Here is a 27,649-nt window from a genome sequence, read left to right as displayed (position 1 = left end):
AGAAAAGCTTTATCTTTATCAGAGCAATATCCTGCTGACCTTAACGGTGATGATTTTGGAACAGAAATGCAACATGTACCCTCAGTACATCAAGCAATTTTGTAGAAGCACAGTTAAAGCTATTTGATCTGTTGAACTTGTTAACAGAGTACATACTTTGTGACCTGTTTCCAAATGTTTGTTAGCTTAAGAATACTATTAACAATTCCAGCAACAGTAGCTTCTGCAGAGAGGTCGTTTAGCAAACTCAAGCTGGTTAAGAATTATTCAAAGGTCTACAATGTCACAGGAACGTCTTGTGGATTTGGCCAGGCTAAGTATTGAATCAAACATTGCCAGAACAATTAATTTTCATGCTGTGATTCGATGTTTTTCCACAAAAAAAGGCCAGGAAAGCATTTTTTAAAATAATTATGTCTTCCGATGATCTGATCTGCATTGCAATATAAAAGGATGTTTCAATGTGAATTTGTTCTCCTTATTTGCATTGTAGCATAAACAAAGATGTTTTTCTCTCTGATTTTTAAATTTATATTTAGTTATATTTATCACGGAGGGAGTGCAGGACTCAAATGCAGCATATCAACAGAGCACTCCATTCCACCCCTCTCTCATCTTCTATACCCTATTTGGCCTTACAGGCTACAGCTCATGGCATAAAACCATGGTGGATAAAAACAGGATGACTAATGGAGAAGGGCAGGGGCCCAGAAAGAAACTTTGTACCCACTGATAAAATTCCTCTCAGAGACCCTGGATGGAAGGCCATGACCTGCTTCAGCTAACTTAAACAATATTCACAGACATTTCCATTGCCAAATCCCCCACCATGCATTTTCAAGCGAGTTAGATTTAGCTCTTAGGACGAAAGGAATCAAAGGATATGGGCGGAAAAGCAGGTACGGGGTACTGATTTTAAATGATCAGCCATGATCATATTGAATGGCGGTGCTGGCTCGAAGGGCCGAATGGCCTACTCCTGCACCTATTCTTCCATGTCCTATGTTTCTATCTTGCAGAGGGGATGGCTGCAGAAATTTCACTGGATCAGATGGATAATCAGCGTGTCACATGCTGAGCGTTCTAAAGCAGGTTTTTCAACTTTTGAATGGACAAATCCTTTCCAGGTACGTCAAAAATATTTAGGTTTAGGCTTATTATTGTCATGTGTATGCCTTGTTTTGCACGCTATCCAAACAGATTGGATATACTGCATGTAAATACAATGAGTCAAATTCAAGGTACATGTGGTTACAGGGAGAAGGACCTGGGGAAAAGGTGTTTTGGGTGGGAAGGGATGAGTGAACCAAGCAGTTGTGGAGGGGTTGTCTCTGTTTTAAAGAGGTGGGGATGCGAAGATGTGACTGGTGGTGGGATCACGTTGAAGGTGCCTGAAATGTCGGAGAATGACGTGTTGATGAGGGAGGCTGGTGGGGTGAAAGGTAAGTACGAGGGAAATTATCCTTGTTCTGTTTTGGAGGAGGGGGGGGGGGGGTGCAGAACAACAGCACGCAGAGGAGGTACAGGTGAGGGATCCATCTGTGACAGCAGCCGGATAAACCATGTCTCCTCAAAAAGACATGGAGGAACTGTGCTTCGTATTCTGCTTGGGAAGCTTATAACCTAACTCGACCAGGTGGACCCGTTGGGCCAAAACCTCTCCTGCATTGGTGCAGCACCCTCCCCCCCCCCTTCTCCCTCCCTCCTCCCCCCCTCCTCCCCCTCCCTCCCTCCCTCTTTCCACCCTCCCCCCCCTCCCCCTCCCTCCCTCCCTCCCTCTTTCCCCCTCCCTAACCCCTTCCCCCTCTCCTTCCCCTCCAACCCACTCCATCCCCCTCAACCCCCCTTATCCTCCCCTCTCCCTCCCCCCCCTCCCTCCACTCCCCCCCCCCCCCCCCCCACCCTCCCTAGGAGATAGATTTAAACTTTAAAATGTGAAGGACATCAAAAATATAACACTGATTTCAATGAAACTTCTTCCATTAGCACCAAAGGGACGAATGTGAGTTAGGCGGCCCTAACATTGTCATGCTATCGTGTACCGTTTTGACTGTAGTTCAGGAACAAACAAACAAACAAACAAACGAGAGTTTTAGTATATAGATGGGATGAGCAATGAATTCTCCGATTTTAGCCAACTCACCTACAACCGTCCCTCCCCATCTTCCTCTCCCCCTCCTTTTCCCCCTCTTTTCCCTATGCTCCATCTGAATGCTTACACACACCCATTTCTCCTCACCCCCCCCCCCCCCCCTCCACCCCTCTCTTTCCCCCTCCCCATCCACCAATATTCCTTCTTCTGGCTTTGCAATTCATAACTATTCTACCATTATTACTTATCTCACTTTATATCTTCTCGTATCTGCCCTTTGTCCAACCATCTATCCATCAAACCCTGTATCCACCTATCACTTGAGAGATTTTGTCCTGCCCCCACCTCTCTTCCAGCTCCCCGGACTACGAACAGTCTGAAGAAGGATCCCAACCCGAAACATCGCCTGTCAATGTCTATCAGAGATGCTGCCTGACCCATCGAGTTACTCTAGTACAGCGTTTCTCAACCTTTTTACCCTTTAAATAATTTTCATGTCTCACGGAACCCTTACATAAAAATTATTATATCTTTATTAATCTCTTTCTTTTTCATAAACTTAAAGTTCAGAAGGCAAACATAATATTTCTGTAAAACAAAAAAGCAATTTTTTTTTAAAAAGAAGATAAATAACTTGATAAATAACACTTAAACAAATAAAACTGAAGTAAATAAAGGCAAACAGAAGAACTAACCTTGGAGGCGAGAGAGAAAACAACACAGACTTTTCATAAACTAACAAAAACATACATAAACACAAACTTTTCCTGAACTAACAAAACTAAACATAAACATGGTTAATTTTTTTTAATTCATATAACATCCCTAAATGTTGGGCAAAAATGACTAAATGACGTGGGTGAATGATGGACTGTACCCGCACGCTAGGAAGCACAGACAGGACTGATGGAGACCGTGCGTGCGTCTGTACTCGAGTGAGTCACTTGATACACGGATCCGTCACGTACAGCTCCTGTCCACTGTCCACTAAAGGCCGTTTCACACTGGCGCCGTATAGACGTCGCTAAATATATTCCCCATGATTATTATACTTTTAAATCATATAACAGGTTGAAGACTTTATTATAACACCCAAGAATTTTCCAAGAAAATGCTGGACGTGTACAATAAAATTATCAATATGAAATCAAACACAAAAATGACTCAAAGATACATTTACATATGATTAGCCTATTGATCACTATTTCGGAACCCCCGGTTGAGAAACGTTGCTCTCCTATCTTTTTTTTAAATCTCCCTCTAATGCAGTGGTTCCCAACCTGTGGGTCGCGACCCCAAACGGGGTCGCGACACCAATGCCATGGGGTCGTTAAATGATTTTGAGCTGATATGAATATTATATAAAACACGGTGAAATGCATATTAAGATAGTTATATAAATTCATACTATGAAACTAAATGTAACAGTTCCCTAAGTCACTCAACACAACGTGTTGTCACTCAAGCCAGTATTGAACATGTTTGGTTTCTGTTTTGTCTTGGTCGCGCCACCGCTGTCGCTCCTCCCACTTACCTAGTGTTGTACGCGCGCTTGCAGTGACACGTAGTTAGTTTTGTTCGAGTGATTCTTAACCCTTTAAAAATGAGTGTAAGAAAGAGAAAGTACAGTGATGATTTCTTGAAATGGGGATTCACTGACATAGTTAATGCAGGTGTGGAAAGACCACAGTGTGTAGTATGTTTGGAAGTTCTTGCTCATGAGTCTATGAAACCAGCTAAACTTCAAAGACATCTCGAAACTAAGCACCCTGATTTGAAAGATAAAAGTATTGACTTTTTTAAAGCAAAAGTTGTTGGTGTCAAAAGCCGCCGGCTTGATAGCAGTGGATTATTTCAAAACAAAAATGTAGCCGCCATTGAAGCTTCATACACGGTTGCATTAAGAATAGCACGTGCTAAAAAGCCACACACAATAGCTGAGAATCTTATTTTTCCATGCACCAAAGATATTGTACGTCTCATGATCGGTCCTGAAGCGGTAAATAAATTATCGCTTCTATCCGTGTCAAACAATACGGTAAAACGAAGGATAACAGATATGTCCGAGGATATTTTATGCCAAATTATTCAAGAATTAAAAGAAACTCCAACTGGGCTGTTCAGCATACAGCTTGATGAAACTACTGATGTGACAAACTTTGCACAACTTCTTGTGTATGTTCGTTATTATAAAAATGAAAAAATTAAAGAAGAATTCTTGTGTTGTAAGCCTCTGCAAACTTCAACTACTGCTGCTGATATTTTTGATTTAATTGATGATTTCTTTAATGAACATTCAATTGAATGGAAGAAATTATGCGGAGTTTGTACTGACGGGGCACCTGCAATGCTCGGCTGTAAGTCTGGCTTCCAATCGTTGGTTAAAAAAGTGACTCCAGAAGTAATTGGGACTCACTGCATGATTCATCGACAAGTATTAGCTACCAAGACGTTACCTGAACCATTGAAAGAAGTGCTTAACCGAGTGATTAAAGCAGTAAATGTCGTTAAATCAAGGCCACTTGCAACACGGCTCTTCAAAGTTTTATGTGAGGATTTGGGATCAACGCATGAAGCACTATTGTTTCACACAGAGGTAAGATGGCTCTCGAAAGGAAAGGCGTTGAAGAGATTTTTTGAATTAAGAGGAGAGCTTCAAATATTTCTCGATTCTCAAAATGCAAGCGAATATGAATCATTGTTGACGGATGAATTTACGTTGTGCAAATTGGCATACCTGGTCGACATTTTTGAGATATTTAATAGTGTTAATACAGGATTACAGGGTAAGGAAAGTACGATAATATCTTTGTCTGAAAACATATCGTCTTTCAAAATGAAATTGGAACTCTGGATCACCAAAATTAACCATAAGAAATTATACATGTTCCCAACACTTGTCCAATTTGTTGAAGAAGCGGCAAATGAAATTAACATCGATGACTTATATAGCTTGATACAAGAGCATTTGGAAATTCTTACTGTTCGATTAAGAAGTTATTTTCCTGATGAATGTTGCAAATCTTTCTCCCTTACAATCAACCCATTCAATGCCAATGTATCTAATATCCCTGAAGCAGCAGAAGAAGAGTTCATCGACTTAAAAAACAATTTTGAAGCTAAATCATGGTTTGGTGAATTGCAACTACAAGAATTTTGGGCAAAAAGTTTCCAAAAATTCCCAGTAATATCAGAAATCGCGATAAGGAATTTATTGCCCTTCCCAACAACTTACTTATGTGAAGCAGCATTCTCCCAACTTCTCATCCTTAAAAACAAATACCGAAATAAATTAAATCTGGAAGACGACTTGAGGTGTGCCATATCGACAACGGAGCCCAGGATAGAATTGCTAGCTAAAAAACTGCAATACCAGCCGTCTCATTAAAGTCAGTTCATAAACATATTTTACATAACGGTGGAAATTTGTGTGTTCGAACAATTTTGAATTGATTTGCAATTAATTAATGTTTGTAGGAGCTTTGGAATTTTTTATGAATAAATAATCTATAATTCAATAATCGCAATATATGGCAGTTTGTTGTACAAAAACCGAATGTATATATAAGATATTTTAAGGGTTGGGGTCGCTTCATGATTGCTTGTTCTAAAATGGGTCGCTATATTTGAAAGGTTGGGAACCACTGCTCTAATGCATATCATCTCGGGGTCTGCTTGCCCTCAATTAACCCATGCAGATCATTGTTGCTATGTTTCCACTAACCTTTTGCCTGTTGCATTCTGCTTAATGTAAAGTGACTGCTGCATTTTCTACATTACGACGGTTCTACATTCAGGTTCAAAAACATTTGAAACACCTTGAAATATGATATAAATGCAAGTTAATTATTTCTTGCTGAAAGTGATGTGCTGATTTCCAGGGGGGGGAAAACTGCAGATGCTGGTTTAAATCGAAGGTAGACACAAAATGCTGGAGTAACTCAGCGGGTCAGGCAGCATCTCTGGAGAGAAGGATCAGGTGACGTTTTGGGTCGAGACCCTTCATCAGTCTGAAGAAGGGTCTCGACCCGAAACGTCACCCATTCCTTCTCTCCAGAGATGCTGCCTGACCCGCTGAGTTACTCCAGCATTTTGTGTCTACAATGCTGATTTCCATCTGTTTACAACCTTATAGATTTCTGATCAAAGTCGACAATGTAACTGAGCCCAATACATGAGTGGGAAATGTGATTGATTTTTCCATTAATCCAGTGGGAAACGAACAAACCCAGGACCTTTTTAGTGTGTAGTTTAGAGATACAGCGCAGAAACAGGCGCTTTGGCCCACCGAGTCTGCACCGACCAGCGATCCCCGCACATTAACACTGCCCGACACACACTAGGGACAATTTGCATTTACACCAAGCCAATTAACCTACAACCCTGTATGAATTAGAAAGTGAAGATCGCGGAGAAAACCCAGGCGGTCAAGGGGAGAGCGTACAAACTCCGTACAGACAACACCCGTAGTCGGGATCGAACCCGGGTCTCCGGTGTTGTGAGACAGCAACTCTACCGCTGCGCCACCGTGGCCGCCCTTGGTCTGGTCTGCAATCTTCTGGGGGGGAAAAAAGATGCTGATGCATTGTGAGGGGGAAAAAATATTCAATTGGTTGTGGTTTTAGTGCCTCTGCTGTGTTGCTTCTGCCTTTCAAAGCCAAGATGGAACAGTGGGTGGAAATTCTCAGGGTCACCCTGCTTCACTGAATATTTAGATCCCGGAGACTTATCATTAAAGTTTCAGTACTTGGCAGCAACTCCTCTGTGGGCCAGCTGTGCACAGCCTGGTGGTCAATGTGTATCAGTTTACTCCGCTTTCAGTAATGGTGATGGCAAGGCAGGCTTTCACTGTACGTCAGTGCATTTGGCCATAAGCTCCTTCATCCTGGATGAAGCGGGACTCGTCCTACTGATTGACGTTGGAGCTGCCTGTTTTGTTACTTCATTCCAATTACTGGAGCAGATCATATTGGGAAGAGTTGGAGGCTAATTGTCGGAGAGTAGGCTGTTTTTGAAGAGGTGAAAACATGGATTGGATTGTTCAAGACAAATTGGAGTGCAGTATTTATCACCTCTATTTATTTGTTGGGGCGTGGGCATCATTGGTTAGGTGTGTACTTATTGCCAATCCATCCATCCCTCGCCGGCCATGCCCGGGCATGGGAGACGCATTTTGTAAATGGTACAAACTGCTTTCCCGCACTTCACCCTTCCAGCTATCCTCCCTCTACTCCATCAGACTGACGAAAGGTCCCATCCCAAAACATTTCCCGCCACAGACACTGGCCTGGTCTGTTGAGTTGCACCAGCGGATTGTTTTTTTTTAAACTACAGTCGGTGTTGCAGTGCTAATTGTTTAGTTGCCGGAGCTGTCACTGGCGCCGGAGCGGCCGCCGTTAAATTCACCGCTGGTTAATTTCCCCGCTGTTTAGTTTGGCTTTTTGTTTTACAGACGTGCTGGAGCGGTGCTCCGGTGAGCTCCGGCAGCACTCCACACCTAACTACAGTGCACTGGTGTTTGTGGAGCTTTCCCCAATTGAGAGACTATGGTGGTGTCGTGTGTAACCACGGTTTTGCTTTGTATCGTGATCGTAATTAAATAAATTATTTTTGTCACACAAAAAAAAAGCTGGTGGTGGTAGAGTGGGACATAGTTGTTTAGTAGTTATTTAGTGTATTTGTAAAGATTGTACTATAGTTGTCGGAAAATTAGTGTCCAGATCATTTGGTAATGTTGTACTGTGGTGATGGGTGTGTTACCACACACAGTTTGGTTTTGTATCGTGATCGTAATTAAATCAATTATTTTTGTTGGACAAAAAATAAATTGAGACACTATTGCCAAATATTTTATGAGGAGGAGAATGCAAGGTGGATTGGGCGAGGAATTACTGTGATGACTTTGTCTGAATGTAATGTCAGGTTGCCCACCTGGTTTTATTCTTCTTTCTGCTGTAACCAGCAGCCATGATACAACCAAGTGGGTTGTTAGGGAATTTAAGAGGCCATTAAAGAGGCAAACATATCACTGCAAGTCTGGACTCGAATGTAAGTCAGATCGCACAAGATAAGGATGTCAAACTGCACCCATCCAAAGGAGATGGGAAGACCACATGTGTTTTTTGCAACAATGCAGTAATTTTATAGTCGCCATTGAGACAACTTGTTCTTAAAGAATAATATAGGTTATTAATTGAATATAAATAGAAAATAGACAATAGGTGCAGGAGTAGGCCATTCGGCCCTTCACTGTGATCATGGCTGATCATCCACAATCAGTACCTCGTTCCTGCCTTCTCCCCATATCCCTTGACTCCGCTATCATTCAGAGCTCTATCTAACGGCCCTGGTGGAATTTGAAGTCACACCTCCTGAGTGCTAATCTAAGTATGTGGGCGACTATTCCAGAAATCTAACCACTGGCATAATTTAATTGAGAAAAAAAGAAGGAGAGAATTTAGAAATTTTCTTATTTGGTGTTCTGATTTCTATCCAGAGATATTTTCTAAAAGGGATGTATCACCTGCTGGCTTTTGGATGGGTCTATTATAATATAATTCAGTTAGAGTGATTACTCCTTTCTTATTTTTGAGCTCCAGCCAACAACTCCTCTGCCTCTTGTACCTCCCTCTCTCCCACGTCTGAAACATGGAAACCCACCACGCATGTTGAACTGCCGGCCGCAACCAAGTTTCTGTCATGACCCGGGCAAAGCAGTTTACTGGGGCCCCCACCGTTACTCTCCCCCACCCCCCTTTCCCTACCAGTCCCCCCTGTCCTGCCGGCGAAAAGCACTTAGCGAAAAGCACTTAGCGATGGACTTAGATCGCTGTGAGAAGCACTGAAAATGTTGCGAAAAAAGCACTTGTCACTTAACATACACAGATCAGCAAGTGCCCATCAGGCCCATGCGTTAAGACGGCCCTGGGGAGGGGTCACACTTTCAGTGAGCCGGCATGAACGTGAAATACCGAATGGTCTCTTTCCGTGGGGGTGACATAATATGTGATTCTCCCTCCCTCCCTCTTTCCCCCTCCCCCTCCCTAACCCCTTCCCCCTCTCCTTCCCCTCCAACCCACTCCATCCCCCTCAACCCCCCTTATCCTCCCCTCTCCCTCCCCCTCCACTCCCCCCCCCCCCCCCCCCACCCTCCCTAGGAGATAGATTTAAACTTTAAAATGTGAAGGACATCAAAAATATAACACTGATTTCAATGAAACTTCTTCCATTAGCACCAAAGGGACGAATGTGAGTTAGGCGGCCCTAACATTGTCATGCTATCGTGTACCGTTTTGACTGTAGTTCAGGAACAAACAAACAAACAAACGAGAGTTTTAGTATATAGATGGGATGAGCAATGAATTCTCCGATTTTAGCCAACTCACCTACAACCGTCCCTCCCCATCTTCCTCTCCCCCTCCTTTCCCCCCTCTTTTCCCTATGCTCCATCTGAATGCTTACACACACCCATTTCTCCTCACCCCCCCCCCCCCTCCACCCCTCTCTTTCCCCCTCCCCATCCACCAATATTCCTTCTTCTGGCTTTGCAATTCATAACTATTCTACCATTATTACTTATCTCACTTTATATCTTCTCGTATCTGCCCTTTGTCCAACCATCTATCCATCAAACCCTGTATCCACCTATCACTTGAGAGATTTTGTCCTGCCCCCACCTCTCTTCCAGCTCCCCGGACTACGAACAGTCTGAAGAAGGATCCCAACCCGAAACATCGCCTGTCAATGTCTATCAGAGATGCTGCCTGACCCATCGAGTTACTCTAGTACAGCGTTTCTCAACCTTTTTACCCTTTAAATAATTTTCATGTCTCTCGGAACCCTTACATAAAAATGATTATATCTTTATTAATCTCTTTCTTTTTCATAAACTTAAAGTTCAGAAGGCAAACATAATATTTCTGTAAAACAAAAAAGCAAATTTTTTTTAAAAAGAAGATAAATAACTTGATAAATAACACTTAAACAAATAAAACTGAAGTAAATAAAGGCAAACAGAAGAACTAACCTTGGAGGCGAGAGAGAAAACAACACAGACTTTTCATAAACTAACAAAAACATACATAAACACAAACTTTTCCTGAACTAACAAAACTAAACATAAACATGGTTAATTTTTTTAAATTCATATAACATCCCTAAATGTTGGGCAAAAATGACTAAATGACGTGGGTGAATGATGGACTGTACCCGCACGCTAGGAAGCACAGACAGGACTGATGGAGACCGTGCGTGCGTCTGTACTCGAGTGAGTCACTTGATACACGGATCCGTCACGTACAGCTCCTGTCCACTGTCCACTAAAGGCCGTTTCACACTGGCGCCGTATAGACGTCGCTAAATATATTCCCCATGATTATTATACTTTTAAATCATATAACAGGTTGAAGACTTTATTATAACACCCAAGAATTTTCCAAGAAAATGCTGGACGTGTACAATAAAATTATCAATATGAAATCAAACACAAAAATGACTCAAAGAAACATTTACATATGATTAGCCTATTGATCACTATTTCGGAACCCCCGGGTTCCTGGGAACCCCGGTTGAGAAACGTTGCTCTCCTATCTTTTTTTTAAATCTCCCTCTAATGCATATCATCTCGGGGTCTGCTTGCCCTCAATTAACCCATGCAGATCATTGTTGCTATGTTTCCACTAACCTTTTGCCTGTTGCATTCTGCTTAATGTAAAGTGACTGCTGCATTTTCTACATTACGACGGTTCTACATTCAGGTTCAAAAACATTTGAAACACCTTGAAATATGATATAAATGCAAGTTAATTATTTCTTGCTGAAAGTGATGTGCTGATTTCCAGGGGGGGGGAAACTGCAGATGCTGGTTTAAATCGAAGGTAGACACAAAATGCTGGAGTAACTCAGCGGGTCAGGCAGCATCTCTGGAGAGAAGGATCAGGTGACGTTTTGGGTCGAGACCCTTCATCAGTCTGAAGAAGGGTCTCGACCCGAAACGTCACCCATTCCTTCTCTCCAGAGATGCTGCCTGACCCGCTGAGTTACTCCAGCATTTTGTGTCTACAATGCTGATTTCCATCTGTTTACAACCTTATAGATTTCTGATCAAAGTCGACAATGTAACTGAGCCCAATACATGAGTGGGAAATGTGATTGATTTTTCCATTAATCCAGTGGGAAACGAACAAACCCAGGACCTTTTTAGTGTGTAGTTTAGAGATACAGCGCAGAAACAGGCGCTTTGGCCCACCGAGTCTGCACCGACCAGCGATCCCCGCACATTAACACTGCCCGACACACACTAGGGACAATTTGCATTTACACCAAGCCAATTAACCTACAACCCTGTATGAATTAGAAAGTGAAGATCGCGGAGAAAACCCAGGCGGTCAAGGGGAGAGCGTACAAACTCCGTACAGACAACACCCGTAGTCGGGATCGAACCCGGGTCTCCGGTGTTGTGAGACAGCAACTCTACCGCTGCGCCACCGTGGCCGCCCTTGGTCTGGTCTGCAATCTTCTGGGGGGGAAAAAAGATGCTGATGCATTGTGAGGGGGAAAAAATATTCAATTGGTTGTGGTTTTAGTGCCTCTGCTGTGTTGCTTCTGCCTTTCAAAGCCAAGATGGAACAGTGGGTGGAAATTCTCAGGGTCACCCTGCTTCACTGAATATTTAGATCCCGGAGACTTATCATTAAAGTTTCAGTACTTGGCAGCAACTCCTCTGTGGGCCAGCTGTGCACAGCCTGGTGGTCAATGTGTATCAGTTTACTCCGCTTTCAGTAATGGTGATGGCAAGGCAGGCTTTCACTGTACGTCAGTGCATTTGGCCATAAGCTCCTTCATCCTGGATGAAGCGGGACTCGTCCTACTGATTGACGTTGGAGCTGCCTGTTTTGTTACTTCATTCCAATTACTGGAGCAGATCATATTGGGAAGAGTTGGAGGCTAATTGTCGGAGAGTAGGCTGTTTTTGAAGAGGTGAAAACATGGATTGGATTGTTCAAGACAAATTGGAGTGCAGTATTTATCACCTCTATTTATTTGTTGGGGCGTGGGCATCATTGGTTAGGTGTGTACTTATTGCCAATCCATCCATCCCTCGCCGGCCATGCCCGGGCATGGGAGACGCATTTTGTAAATGGTACAAACTGCTTTCCCGCACTTCACCCTTCCAGCTATCCTCCCTCTACTCCATCAGACTGACGAAAGGTCCCATCCCAAAACATTTCCCGCCACAGACACTGGCCTGGTCTGTTGAGTTGCACCAGCGGATTGTTTTTTTTTAAACTACAGTCGGTGTTGCAGTGCTAATTGTTTAGTTGCCGGAGCTGTCACTGGCGCCGGAGCGGCCGCCGTTAAATTCACCGCTGGTTAATTTCCCCGCTGTTTAGTTTGGCTTTTTGTTTTACAGACGTGCTGGAGCGGTGCTCCGGTGAGCTCCGGCAGCACTCCACACCTAACTACAGTGCACTGGTGTTTGTGGAGCTTTCCCCAATTGAGAGACTATGGTGGTGTCGTGTGTAACCACGGTTTTGCTTTGTATCGTGATCGTAATTAAATAAATTATTTTTGTCACACAAAAAAAAAGCTGGTGGTGGTAGAGTGGGACATAGTTGTTTAGTAGTTATTTAGTGTATTTGTAAAGATTGTACTATAGTTGTCGGAAAATTAGTGTCCAGATCATTTGGTAATGTTGTACTGTGGTGATGGGTGTGTTACCACACACAGTTTGGTTTTGTATCGTGATCGTAATTAAATCAATTATTTTTGTTGGACAAAAAATAAATTGAGACACTATTGCCAAATATTTTATGAGGAGGAGAATGCAAGGTGGATTGGGCGAGGAATTACTGTGATGACTTTGTCTGAATGTAATGTCAGGTTGCCCACCTGGTTTTATTCTTCTTTCTGCTGTAACCAGCAGCCATGATACAACCAAGTGGGTTGTTAGGGAATTTAAGAGGCCATTAAAGAGGCAAACATATCACTGCAAGTCTGGACTCGAATGTAAGTCAGATCGCACAAGATAAGGATGTCAAACTGCACCCATCCAAAGGAGATGGGAAGACCACATGTGTTTTTTGCAACAATGCAGTAATTTTATAGTCGCCATTGAGACAACTTGTTCTTAAAGAATAATATAGGTTATTAATTGAATATAAATAGAAAATAGACAATAGGTGCAGGAGTAGGCCATTCGGCCCTTCACTGTGATCATGGCTGATCATCCACAATCAGTACCTCGTTCCTGCCTTCTCCCCATATCCCTTGACTCCGCTATCATTCAGAGCTCTATCTAACGGCCCTGGTGGAATTTGAAGTCACACCTCCTGAGTGCTAATCTAAGTATGTGGGCGACTATTCCAGAAATCTAACCACTGGCATAATTTAATTGAGAAAAAAAGAAGGAGAGAATTTAGAAATTTTCTTATTTGGTGTTCTGATTTCTATCCAGAGATATTTTCTAAAAGGGATGTATCACCTGCTGGCTTTTGGATGGGTCTATTATAATATAATTCAGTTAGAGTGATTACTCCTTTCTTATTTTTGAGCTCCAGCCAACAACTCCTCTGCCTCTTGTACCTCCCTCTCTCCCACGTCTGAAACATGGAAACCCACCACGCATGTTGAACTGCCGGCCGCAACCAAGTTTCTGTCATGACCCAGGGCCGTTTTTACAGCATTATGGGCCCCCGGGCAAAGCAGTGTACTGGGGCCCCCACCGTTACTCTCCCCCACCCCCCTTTCCCTACCAGTCCCCCCTGTCCTGCCGGCGAAAAGCACTTAGCGAAAAGCACTTAGCGATGGACTTAGATCGCTGTGAGAAGCACTGAAAATGTTGCGAAAAAAGCACTTGTCACTTAACATACACAGATCAGCAAGTGCCCATCAGGCCCATGCGTTAAGACGGCCCTGGGGAGGGGTCACACTTTCAGTGAGCCGGCATGAACGTGAAATACCGAATGGTCTCTTTCCGTGGGGGTGACATAATATGTGATTCTCCCTCCCTCCCTCTTTCCCCCTCCCCCTCCCTAACCCCTTCCCCCTCTCCTTCCCCTCCAACCCACTCCATCCCCCTCAACCCCCCTTATCCTCCCCTCTCCCTCCCCCTCCACTCCCCCCCCCCCCCCCCACCCTCCCTAGGAGATAGATTTAAACTTTAAAATGTGAAGGACATCAAAAATATAACACTGATTTCAATTAAACTTCTTCCATTAGCACCAAAGGGACGAATGTGAGTTAGGCGGCCCTAACATTGTCATGCTATCGTGTACCGTTTTGACTGTAGTTCAGGAACAAACAAACAAACAAACAAACGAGAGTTTTAGTATATAGATGGGATGAGCAATGAATTCTCCGATTTTAGCCAACTCACCTACAACCGTCCCTCCCCATCTTCCTCTCCCCCTCCTTTCCCCCCTCTTTTCCCTATGCTCCATCTGAATGCTTACACACACCCATTTCTCCTCACCCCCCCCCCCCCCCTCCACCCCTCTCTTTCCCCCTCCCCATCCACCAATATTCCTTCTTCTGGCTTTGCAATTCATAACTATTCTACCATTATTACTTATCTCACTTTATATCTTCTCGTATCTGCCCTTTGTCCAACCATCTATCCATCAAACCCTGTATCCACCTATCACTTGAGAGATTTTGTCCTGCCCCCACCTCTCTTCCAGCTCCCCGGACTACGAACAGTCTGAAGAAGGATCCCAACCCGAAACATCGCCTGTCAATGTCTATCAGAGATGCTGCCTGACCCATCGAGTTACTCTAGTACAGCGTTTCTCAACCTTTTTACCCTTTAAATAATTTTCATGTCTCACGGAACCCTTACATAAAAATTATTATATCTTTATTAATCTCTTTCTTTTTCATAAACTTAAAGTTCAGAAGGCAAACATAATATTTCTGTAAAACAAAAAAGCAATTTTTAAAAAAAAAGAAGATAAATAACTTGATAAATAACACTTAAACAAATAAAACTGAAGTAAATAAAGGCAAACAGAAGAACTAACCTTGGAGGCGAAAGAGAAAACAACACAGACTTTTCATAAACTAACAAAAACATACATAAACACAAACTTTTCCTGAACTAACAAAACTAAACATAAACATGGTTAATTTTTTTAAATTCATATAACATCCCTAAATGTTGGGCAAAAATGACTAAATGACGTGGGTGAATGATGGACTGTACCCGCACGCTAGGAAGCACAGACAGGACTGATGGAGACCGTGCGTGCGTCTGTACTCGAGTGAGTCACTTGATACACGGATCCGTCACGTACAGCTCCTGTCCACTGTCCACTAAAGGCCGTTTCACACTGGCGCCGTATAGACGTCGCTAAATATATTCCCCATGATTATTATACTTTTAAATCATATAACAGGTTGAAGACTTTATTATAACACCCAAGAATTTTCCAAGAAAATGCTGGACGTGTACAATAAAATTATCAATATGAAATCAAACACAAAAATGACTCAAAGATACATTTACATATGATTAGCCTATTGATCACTATTTCGGAACCCCCGGGTTCCTGGGAACCCCGGTTGAGAAACGTTGCTCTCCTATCTTTTTTTTAAATCTCCCTCTAATGCATATCATCTCGGGGTCTGCTTGCCCTCAATTAACCCATGCAGATCATTGTTACTATGTTTCCACTAACCTTTTGCCTGTTGCATTCTGCTTAATGTAAAGTGACTGCTGCATTTTCTACATTACGACGGTTCTACATTCAGGTTCAAAAACATTTGAAACACCTTGAAATATGATATAAATGCAAGTTAATTATTTCTTGCTGAAAGTGATGTGCTGATTTCCAGGGGGGGAAAAACTGCAGATGCTGGTTTAAATCGAAGGTAGACACAAAATGCTGGAGTAACTCAGCGGGTCAGGCAGCATCTCTGGAGAGAAGGATTAGGTGACGTTTTGGGTCGAGACCCTTCATCAGTCTGAAGAAGGGTCTCGACCCGAAACGTCACCCATTCCTTCTCTCCAGAGATGCTGCCTGACCCGCTGAGTTACTCCAGCATTTTGTGTCTACAATGCTGATTTCCATCTGTTTACAACCTTATAGATTTCTGATCAAAGTCGACAATGTAACTGAGCCCAATACATGAGTGGGAAATGTGATTGATTTTTCCATTAATCCAGTGGGAAACGAACAAACCCAGGACCTTTTTAGTGTGTAGTTTAGAGATACAGCGCAGAAACAGGCGCTTTGGCCCACCGAGTCTGCACCGACCAGCGATCCCCGCACATTAACACTGCCCGACACACACTAGGGACAATTTGCATTTACACCAAGCCAATTAACCTACAACCCTGTATGAATTAGAAAGTGAAGATCGCGGAGAAAACCCAGGCGGTCAAGGGGAGAGCGTACAAACTCCGTACAGACAACACCCGTAGTCGGGATCGAACCCGGGTCTCCGGTGTTGTGAGACAGCAACTCTACCGCTGCGCCACCGTGGCCGCCCTTGGTCTGGTCTGCAATCTTCTGGGGGGGAAAAAAGATGCTGATGCATTGTGAGGGGGAAAAAATATTCAATTGGTTGTGGTTTTAGTGCCTCTGCTGTGTTGCTTCTGCCTTTCAAAGCCAAGATGGAACAGTGGGTGGAAATTCTCAGGGTCACCCTGCTTCACTGAATATTTAGATCCCGGAGACTTATCATTAAAGTTTCAGTACTTGGCAGCAACTCCTCTGTGGGCCAGCTGTGCACAGCCTGGTGGTCAATGTGTATCAGTTTACTCCGCTTTCAGTAATGGTGATGGCAAGGCAGGCTTTCACTGTACGTCAGTGCATTTGGCCATAAGCTCCTTCATCCTGGATGAAGCGGGACTCGTCCTACTGATTGACGTTGGAGCTGCCTGTTTTGTTACTTCATTCCAATTACTGGAGCAGATCATATTGGGAAGAGTTGGAGGCTAATTGTCGGAGAGTAGGCTGTTTTTGAAGAGGTGAAAACATGGATTGGATTGTTCAAGACAAATTGGAGTGCAGTATTTATCACCTCTATTTATTTGTTGGGGCGTGGGCATCATTGGTTAGGTGTGTACTTATTGCCAATCCATCCATCCCTCGCCGGCCATGCCCGGGCATGGGAGACGCATTTTGTAAATGGTACAAACTGCTTTCCCGCACTTCACCCTTCCAGCTATCCTCCCTCTACTCCATCAGACTGACGAAAGGTCCCATCCCAAAACATTTCCCGCCACAGACACTGGCCTGGTCTGTTGAGTTGCACCAGCGGATTGTTTTTTTTTAAACTACAGTCGGTGTTGCAGTGCTAATTGTTTAGTTGCCGGAGCTGTCACTGGCGCCGGAGCGGCCGCCGTTAAATTCACCGCTGGTTAATTTCCCCGCTGTTTAGTTTGGCTTTTTGTTTTACAGACGTGCTGGAGCGGTGCTCCGGTGAGCTCCGGCAGCACTCCACACCTAACTACAGTGCACTGGTGTTTGTGGAGCTTTCCCCAATTGAGAGACTATGGTGGTGTCGTGTGTAACCACGGTTTTGCTTTGTATCGTGATCGTAATTAAATAAATTATTTTTGTCACACAAAAAAAAAGCTGGTGGTGGTAGAGTGGGACATAGTTGTTTAGTAGTTATTTAGTGTATTTGTAAAGATTGTACTATAGTTGTCGGAAAATTAGTGTCCAGATCATTTGGTAATGTTGTACTGTGGTGATGGGTGTGTTACCACACACAGTTTGGTTTTGTATCGTGATCGTAATTAAATCAATTATTTTTGTTGGACAAAAAATAAATTGAGACACTATTGCCAAATATTTTATGAGGAGGAGAATGCAAGGTGGATTGGGCGAGGAATTACTGTGATGACTTTGTCTGAATGTAATGTCAGGTTGCCCACCTGGTTTTATTCTTCTTTCTGCTGTAACCAGCAGCCATGATACAACCAAGTGGGTTGTTAGGGAATTTAAGAGGCCATTAAAGAGGCAAACATATCACTGCAAGTCTGGACTCGAATGTAAGTCAGATCGCACAAGATAAGGATGTCAAACTGCACCCATCCAAAGGAGATGGGAAGACCACATGTGTTTTTTGCAACAATGCAGTAATTTTATAGTCGCCATTGAGACAACTTGTTCTTAAAGAATAATATAGGTTATTAATTGAATATAAATAGACAATAGGTGCAGGAGTAGGCCATTCGGCCCTTCACTGTGATCATGGCTGATCATCCACAATCAGTACCTCGTTCCTGCCTTCTCCCCATATCCCTTGACTCCGCTATCATTCAGAGCTCTATCTAACGGCCCTGGTGGAATTTGAAGTCACACCTCCTGAGTGCTAATCTAAGTATGTGGGCGACTATTCCAGAAATCTAACCACTGGCATAATTTAATTGAGAAAAAAAGATGGAGAGAATTTAGAAATTTTCTTATTTGGTGTTCTGATTTCTATCCAGAGATATTTTCTAAAAGGGATGTATCACCTGCTGGCTTTTGGATGGGTCTATTATAATATAATTCAGTTAGAGTGATTACTCCTTTCTTATTTTTGAGCTCCAGCCAACAACTCCTCTGCCTCTTGTACCTCCCTCTCTCCCACGTCTGAAACATGGAAACCCACCACGCATGTTGAACTGCCGGCCGCAACCAAGTTTCTGTCATGACCCAGGGCCGTTTTTACAGCATTATGGGCCCCCGGGCAAAGCAGTGTACTGGGGCCCCCACCGTTACTCTCCCCCACCCCCCTTTCCCTACCAGTCCCCCCTGTCCTGCCGGCGAAAAGCACTTAGCGAAAAGCACTTAGCGATGGACTTAGATCGCTGTGAGAAGCACTGAAAATGTTGCGAAAAAAGCACTTGTCACTTAACATACACAGATCAGCAAGTGCCCATCAGGCCCATGCGTTAAGACGGCCCTGGGGAGGGGTCACACTTTCAGTGAGCCGGCATGAACGTGAAATACCGAATGGTCTCTTTCCGTGGGGGTGACATAATATGTGATTCTGTGAGTAAAGTGATTCCGTAAATGTATCCTACAATTTGTTTCGCAGTAGCCTGGAAAGAAACATTTCGGAGCCCCACCATGTTGTCCTGGAACAAGGGTTGTTTGCTCGTTCTCACGCTCACACTTGGTGGTACTCTGTTCATTTACTACAGAGTCTATCAGTCTACCGCTGGCAATACCTTGACACCAGCTCAGATAATAAAATATAAAACTGGTCCAAAGAATATAACCACTAACGCCGGGATTATGTTTGTGGAATCGACTAACAATGTGGAGCCGACGCCGTTGGCGATGTGTTCAGTGGAGTCCGCTGCTCGTCACAACCCAGATAAACAAATCTACTACTTCATGAAGGGGTTCAGTGGAAACCTGAGCCAGTATCCACAGCCTGAATACAGAGGCATCCCTTTACTCTCGTCAATGAAGAATGTCATCATTCTACCTTTAAATCCCACTGAACTGTTTAAAGACACGCCGCTGGAAGGCTGGTATCAAAAGGTAACGAACACTTATGACATTCATTCGCATAAGTAAATTGGTTGTTTGAAAAGTAGTGGAGCTGTAGAATATAAGTGACCTGATGAGAATTAAGGGGTTTGCTCAATAACTCTCGTGATGCGGCTGAGAATAAGACCTCACAGTTTTACCAAATAATTCCGCGAAGAAACCCATCACCAAACACCACAAGGTTTGCAGTTGTACAGGACCCTAGTGAGACCGCACCTGGAGTACTGTGTGCAGTTTTGGTCTCCAAATTTGAGGAAGGATATTCTTGCTATTGAGGGCGTGCAGCGTAGGTTTACTAGGTTAATTCCCGGAATGGCGGGACTATCATATGTTGCCTGTCCCAGAGTTACTCTAGCGTTTTGTGTCTATCTTCAGTGTAAACCAGCATCTGCAGTTCCTTCCGACACATGGATTTTGTCTGTAGCTTTGTAGCTCTCTGCTTTGCAGCTCGTGTATATTTAATTGAGCGATGTGGTCAATTGTTTTCTAAAGAACCCAATTATTGCTAGTTACAGAGTCCTACGGCGTAAAAAACAGGCCCTTCGGCCGAACGTGCCCACACCGACCAACATGTTCCATCTGCACTGGACCCACTTGCCTGCATTTGGCCCATATCCCTCTGCTAGTTTAATATTTTTAGGCGAGGAACGCATAATGCAATTGCTTTAACCCGGTCCATTAAAATACATTGTCATTCTTGCATAAAATAGTGTTGGTGTCGGGAGAAGGAAGCTGAAGATTCGTGTTGTGGTTTTCACATTCCAGACAGCAGGAATCATCTTGTTCTCAGTAGAGTACTTTTCAAGCGTATTCTTTGATGGCGGGACATGGTGGTGCACAGTAAGCTCTCGCTTGCAGCGGTGTGAGAGTAACCAGAGGTTGGGTGGAAGAGACGTTGATCGAGGGATGGATACAGTGCGGGTCGCCCAGGATAAATCATCTACTAATATTAAAATAGCGCTTTGGAATCTTTACAGCGAGCTGAGAAAGCAGAGCTGGGATTGAGTTAACATCTCAGTGGGGAATTATCGTATCTCGGTGTAGGAAGGGAGGCACCTAATGTATCGGAGCCCAACCTAAAGTGAGTGGATAATTTTAACAGTGGTGCTGGTCCACTGTTACAGATTTTCTGGTCCATCACCATTGACATAATTATAGGAGGTGCGGCCTCGAAAAGCTGTCATCTCGCTGCTACCATCGGAAGAAGTAACAGGAGGTTGAAAACCCTGACCACTAGGTTCTTCCCCAGCAACCATCACGCTCTTGAACACTGCACGATATTACATAGTCCTCCCCTGAGCACCAATGATCTTCTATAGACTTTGTTTTAAGTTGAACTATGGACTTTGGTTTTGCACTGTATGGTTACTTTGTATTATACAAATTAACTTGTGTTATTATTACATCTTTAATTGTGTGCACATATTTATGTGTGCGTATTAGGTTAATGGGCTTGTAAGACTGCAGCAAGTAAGAATTTCATTGTTCTGTTGTTGGTACATTTGACAATTAAATACGCTTGCAACTCTGGCCCCATTGTCTTCAATAAGAACTTAATTCAATTTTCACTGACCAACGGCCAGGCTACAAATCTCCACACGCTTGGTCATTAGGAATAAACGAACACCTGTGAAACCTTGAGCAGATTCAAGGGCTGGTTGACAGTGTAAATGTGATAAAGTGGCCTCAGTGGGAAATCTCCTCCCACTGCACGATCTGCATTGTCACTGGCATATACAAAGAAGAGAGCACCATTAACCTGAAAAGCCGACAGCAATTATGTCCACGTAGCATAATACGTTGATTTTAAATTCTACATTGGTGCAGCAATGGAAATTTCTTTGCTCTCCAATAAAACTTGCACAGTCCGGCAAGACGTTTCACTATCCCACGAACATTTCTTCCTGGTTTCTATTTCTGTGCCTGTTCTTTATCTCCATGTATTTGTGCACTCTCCTTCCCAGAACTGTGCAAGCCTTCTCGGCTCCAGGTGTCCAGGACTGAAAAGGAAGGTGGAAGGAAGTAACAGACCAATGTGATGGGAGTGGAAATAATTTAATATGCGCAGCCCCAACTGCTGAATTTGAGCTGTTGACGCGAAGGGTTTGTCCCAATGCCATTCCACAGTTGCATATCCAACAAGAAGGAAATGGAGGCACATTCCCTGCAGCAGTGACTCTGAATCCTGATCAATGCCCAGGAGCTGTTCCAACCCATCCTTGAAAGAGTTTTTGCCACTTGACAGGTGCAGACAAATAGTAACATTATGCTTCATTGTCCCTGGCATAGCTTCATTGATCTAGCACATGTGAAGCCTGATGTTCAATGTTTAGGGTGCATATTGCCACAATTCCTGATAACGGTTCATCAAACATGCTCTCAAGTCAATGTGACATCACCTGGGACCTGCTACTTCATTCTCCTTGAGGAAAGTGGAGTCAGCCAAAGTGAGGTGATGTTCATCATTAATGGGATCCTCTCATTATCTGTCAATAATTACTCCCCCCAGAACCAAAGTACTGGAATTACCTACGGAATATTCAGGGCACAGCACAGTGTCTCTTCCAAATTCCTCAGCATCAACTGGTCGCACAATCTTGTTCTAACATTCCTGTGCCCATGTGTGTTCACCATTAAGGTGGCGAGGAGTAATTATTGTGGTCATAAGGTTTGTGTGCAATGTGCTGGATGGATACAGATTCATGCCAGGAATTCTATTTGAAAGTAACAAAATAATATAATCATCCCTTGATAGAATGAGAATCAGCAATGCCTGGAGACCTTGTACTGGGCTGCAGAATTGGAAAAGCTACAAGTTAAATGTGAGAACTAATATTACTCTCTCCTTATAGGTAAATCCAGAAAAGGAGAAGTTTTGGACCCATGTGCTTGCTGATGGCTGTAGATTAGCGCTGTTGTGGAAGTTCGGGGGCATCTACCTGGATACTGACATTATATCATTGAGGTCAATTCCATTTGCTAACTTTACTTGCCAAGAGCATGCAGGATTATTCAACAATGCAGCATTGGGTTTCCATCATAAGCACCATCCTTTTATATGGAATTGCATGGAAGATTTTGTAGTCAATTTCATTGGACATGTTTGGGGTCAACAAGGACCTCAACTGATTACCCGTGTGCTAAAAAGATGGTGCCGGATAGATAATCTAGCTGCCTTCACGGGCACAGAATGCAATGGCATCTCTTTATGGATCACAAACCGGTTCTACCCAATCCCATGGTCAAGCTGGGGGAAGTTCTATATTGCCTGGAAAAAGGAGGATATAGAGCAAACCTTCTCGGCTACATATGGAATACATGTCTGGAATTTCATGAATTCTAGCAAGAAAAGAAAACTGGTCGTGGGAAATGGATCATTATTGGAATATTATTTTCAGATGTGTTGTCCAACTTCATACAGAATGTTAATTCATTAAAGAATTCATTTTGAAACATTTAGAGTCTGAGCTATTGCATCTCTAGACCTCAGGAAGTTGGAATTTAATACAGAAAAGTGTGACGTGTTGCATTTTAGGACGTCTAACAAGGGCAGGATATACACAGCGAGGAATGTGGAGGAATCACTGTGGTGGATGTTCATGTTAAAATGTGTTTTGAGTGTTCTGTTGCTTTTTATTGTTATGACATTATGGCAAATGAAATTCCTCGTATGTTGCAAAACATACTTGGCTAATAAAGTATGATTATGATATTAAGATAGTAGGCCTCTGCAGAGTGTTGTAGAGCAGAGGGATCTAGGAATTCAGGTGCATGGTTCCTTGAAGGTCGAGTCGCAGGTAGATAAGGTGGTCAAAAAGTCTTTTGGCACATTGGCCTTCATCAGTCAGAGTATTGAGTATAGATGTTGGGAGGTTATGCTGCAGTTGTACAAGACATTGGTGAGACCGCTATTAGAATATTGTGTTCAGTTCTGGGCACCATGTTGTAGGAAAGATATTGTCAAGCTTGAAATGGTTCAGCGAAGATTTACAAGGATGTTGCCATGACTATAGGATGTGAGCTGTAGGGAGAGGTTCTCTATTCCTTGGAGCACAGGAGGATGAGGGTGATCTTATAGAGGTGTGTAAAATCATGAGAGGAATAGATCGGATCGATGCACAATGTCTCTTGCCCAGAGTATGGAAATCGAGGAGCAGAGGACATAGGTTCAAGGTGAAGGGGAAAAGATTAAATAAGAATCTGAGGGGTAACTTTTTCACACAAAGGGTGGTGGCTGTATGGAACAAGCTGCCAGATGAGGTAGTTGAGGCTGGGACTATCCCAACATTTAAGAAACAGTTAGATAGGTTCTGTACATGGATAGGACAGGTTTGGAGGGATGTGGACCAGGCGCAGGCAGGTGGGATTAGTGTAGCTGGGACATGTTGGCCAGTGTGGGCAAGTTAGGCCAAAGGGCCTGTTTCCACACTATCACTCTATGACTCTAAGCTCACTAGAAAAGTGCAGGGAAGATCAGGGTGAGAATCATTTAATCTATCAACCATAATCAACACCAACTCACAACCCAATATCTAAACTGCTTGACTTCATTGGCCCCAGCCCAGATACAGCACAAGTCTGAACCGTGTTTGATTCAGATACTGGGTTGTGGGTTGGGATTTGATGGGTTGACAGAGTTTCACACAGATCTTTCCAGCACAAAATCCAGAGATCGCTTGGAACCTTATTCATGCGAACCATATGACCATATACACAGGGATATGGTCAGAACCCTGTAACCTCTTCCTATCCATATATCTGTTCAACCATCTTTTAAATGTCTTAACTTTGTCTGCTTATGTAACAACTCATCCCATATTTGGACCAATCTGTGTGGAAAAACTTGCCCTTGAGGTCCCTCTTCAATCTCTCCCCTTTCAGGTTAAGCTTATGTCCTCTCCTCTAGTTTTAGAATCCTCTACCATTGGAAAAAGTGTGAGGATTCATTTTATCCATGCTCCTTGGGATCTTGTATATCTCGTAAGATTTCCCCTATGATGCAAAGAAAAAAAATTCAACATGACATACTCTTCACAATACTACCATGGACCAGATTGTGCTATTAAAAGCTCTGGACAACAGCATCTCTGCATCTATGGGTGAATGAAGCCTCAGAACATTTTGGAATTCACAATATTGCAGGATGGGCTAAACAGAGAGGCCTTTCGCTCCGCTTTGATAAAGTCGAAGAATACGTGTCTCAGTGCGAAGTCCGCCAGTGAATAGAGAACCGACCATTATTTAAATAGCATATGGCACACATGATGCATGGGAGTAGCCCTGCACAGGTTTGGCAGTTCAACTACGTTGGCCCACTTCCCCTCCATACAAAATACAATCCTGTTTAACCATAGTCAACACCTACTCTGGTGTTTTGATAGCCATTCCTTCTGTTAAGGCAGGCCAGGATAATACCCTCTGTGGCCTTCAGCAGCTTATATCCTACTTTGGAAACCCTGTTGAAATACAGTCTGATAATGGATCCCACTTTGCAGGGCAGAAGGTGCAAGGGTGGGCATCCAACGACAGTGTGCATTAGCTGTTATAAATTACTTACTACCCCCAATCAACTGGCTTGATTGAGATGATGAATGGCCTGCTTAGGGAACAGCTCATGCTCCTTACCCATACATGGATGGTTGACTGTTTTGCGTCAGAACTGTAGAACTTCAATACATCATCCTCTGGTGTGTGGATTCTCAATACAGAAGATGGCCAGCTCCACCAGCAACAACCTTACTTACCTCTGCTTGTGTTCCAGCTTCCAAAATGTGTAGGGGTCGAAAGGTAAGGGTTCACCACCTAAACAACCCTCTGCAAATGGCTGAAATTCTTGCAGATGAGAAAGGCAGTGCAAGGTTTTCATTGCAGGGACAGTCTTAGGTTTGGGAAAACTTACAAGGCGCAAATATTGTATTTCGCTGAAAATAAGGGCAGATATTACTTTGTTAAATGGACTGCCCCCTGCAATAAAAGTCCATGATACATCCTGAAAAACAAATATGAGTGATCGTAACTGAGCTCATTCCACAGGAATGAGTATTAACTCCTTTTAGCAGGCTACTTTAATTTAATTTTAGTTTGGAGATACAGTGCAGAAACAGGCCCTCCACCCACCGAGTCTAAGTCGACCAGCAATCCCTGTACACCAATACTATCCTACGCACACTGGGACAATTTACAATTTTACCAAGCCAATTAGCCTACAAACTTGTACGTCTTTGGAGTGTGGCAGGAAACCGGAGCTCCCGGAGAAAACCCACGCAGGTCACAGAGAGAATGAGCAAACTCCAAACAAACAGCACCCGTAATCAGGATCGAACCCTGGTCTCTGACACTGTATGGCAGCAACTCTACCGCTGTGCCACCGTGCTGCCCTAAATTCATTGACCCATCTACCCAATCTACCCATGTCCCACTGTCCAGCCTTACATTCCACTCCTCCTCTTCATTTCTTATCTGACATCCTTTTTGTCTCATTTTCACCTCTAGCCTTTGTCACTTCTTTCACCCAAATGCTAACTCCCCAACAAGGGTAGTTTGGGACCAGTTGCTATTGGGTAAGTCTACAGCTGACATGGAGTTGTTTAAAGGCCAGCTAAACAAAGTGCAGGGTCAGCATGTTCTCGTATGGAGGATGGATAAGGATGGCAGGTAAAGGGAACCATGGATGACCAAGGAGGTTGTAAACTTGCTCAGAAAGAAAAAGAAAGAGTATGTCAGGTTTAAGAAAGTGGCATCAGACATGGCCATGAGGAATATGAAGGGAATATGAATAGGAATTATGAGGAATATAAAGTGAATAGTAAAAATCCCAAGCAGGTGATTAGAAAGGCCATAACATAACATAACAACACTTTATTGTCACTCGGCACAACACCGAGCGAAATTTCAGCAGTCACACAAAATACAGCAAAAAAGAAAAGAACACAGGACACCCGACCCCAACACAAACATCCATCACAGTGACTCCAAACACCCCCTCACTGTGATGGAGGCAACAAAACTTCCCCTCTCTTCCCCCCGCACCCACGGACAGGCAGCTCGACCCCTACCGAGGCAAACGACACGCACAGCCCCCGCAAGGGGATGGAAGGCCCCCCGGCCGAGCCGCCCCGGGCACCGAAACGTCCCGCGGCCACACCGGGCGATGTTAAGTCCAACGGCCGAGCCGCACCGGGCACTGAAACGTCCCGCGGCCGAACAGCGCTGACGATGTTAAGTCCAGCGGCCAAGCCGCACCGGGCACTGAAACGTCCCGCGGCCACACCGGGCGATGTTAAGTCCAGCGGCCAAGCCGCACCGGGCATTGAAACGTCCCGCGGCCGAGCCGCACCGGGCACTGAAACGTCCCGCGGCCACACCGGGCGATGTTAAGTCCAGCGGCCGAGCCGCACCGGGCACTGAAACGTCCCGCGGCCGAGCTGCGCCGGCAATGTTAAGGCCCGCAGCCGAGCCGCACCGGGCACTGAAACGTCCCGCAGCCGAGCTGCGCCGGCAATGTTAAGGCCCGCAGCCGAGCCGCGCCCCGGGGAAGAGACCTAATAAAATAAAGGTTTCCCCCCGCCCCACCCCCCCACCCCACCCCACACCCCCACCACACACCCCCACCACACATACACAGCCAAAAACAGAAACAAAAACCATCCCAACACCGACACAAACAAAAAAAAAAGAAAAAAAGACAACAGACTGCCAGAGAGCCGCAGCCGTTAGGCACAGCCAACTCCTCCCACATGGAATACAATTGGCGAGTCATTTTAAGGGAAATCCCAACGATTTTTCTACGTATGTTAAAAACAAAATTCCATCGAGTACAAGCCTTGTCTATCCAGTCTTTCTTCATATGAAAGTCCCGCCATCCCAGGGATCAATCTGGTGAACCTTCTCTGTACTCCCTCTAAGGCAAGAACGTCTTTCCTCAGATTAGGAGACCAAAACTGCACACAATACTCCAGGTGCGGTCTCACCAATGCCCTGTACAACTGCAGTAGAACCTCCCTGCTCCTAAACTCAAATCCTCTTGCTATGAATGCCAACATACCATTCGCTTTCTTCACTG

At 44.0% G+C, this 27,649-nt stretch overlaps 1 protein-coding gene across 1 annotated transcript; it reads left to right on the top strand.

Annotated features, from left to right (window-relative positions):
- The first annotated feature begins 1,297 nt into the window (after positions 1-1,297).
- LOC144597986 (alpha-1,4-N-acetylglucosaminyltransferase-like) lies at positions 1,298-23,024 on the top strand. The gene is made up of 3 exons (XM_078407852.1): positions 1,298-1,442; positions 19,127-19,578; positions 22,440-23,024. Exons 1-3 carry the CDS (start codon positions 1,298-1,300, stop codon positions 23,022-23,024), a joined length of 1,182 nt encoding a protein of 393 aa, XP_078263978.1.
- The last annotated feature ends 4,625 nt before the right edge of the window (positions 23,025-27,649 follow it).

Source organism: Rhinoraja longicauda, chromosome 11 (genome assembly GCF_053455715.1).
Source record: "Rhinoraja longicauda isolate Sanriku21f chromosome 11, sRhiLon1.1, whole genome shotgun sequence".
In the NCBI taxonomy this organism is placed as follows: Eukaryota; Metazoa; Chordata; class Chondrichthyes; order Rajiformes; family Arhynchobatidae; genus Rhinoraja; species Rhinoraja longicauda.
Note: the sequence above shows the minus strand (reverse complement) of the source record. Positions and strands in the feature narration are given on the sequence as shown.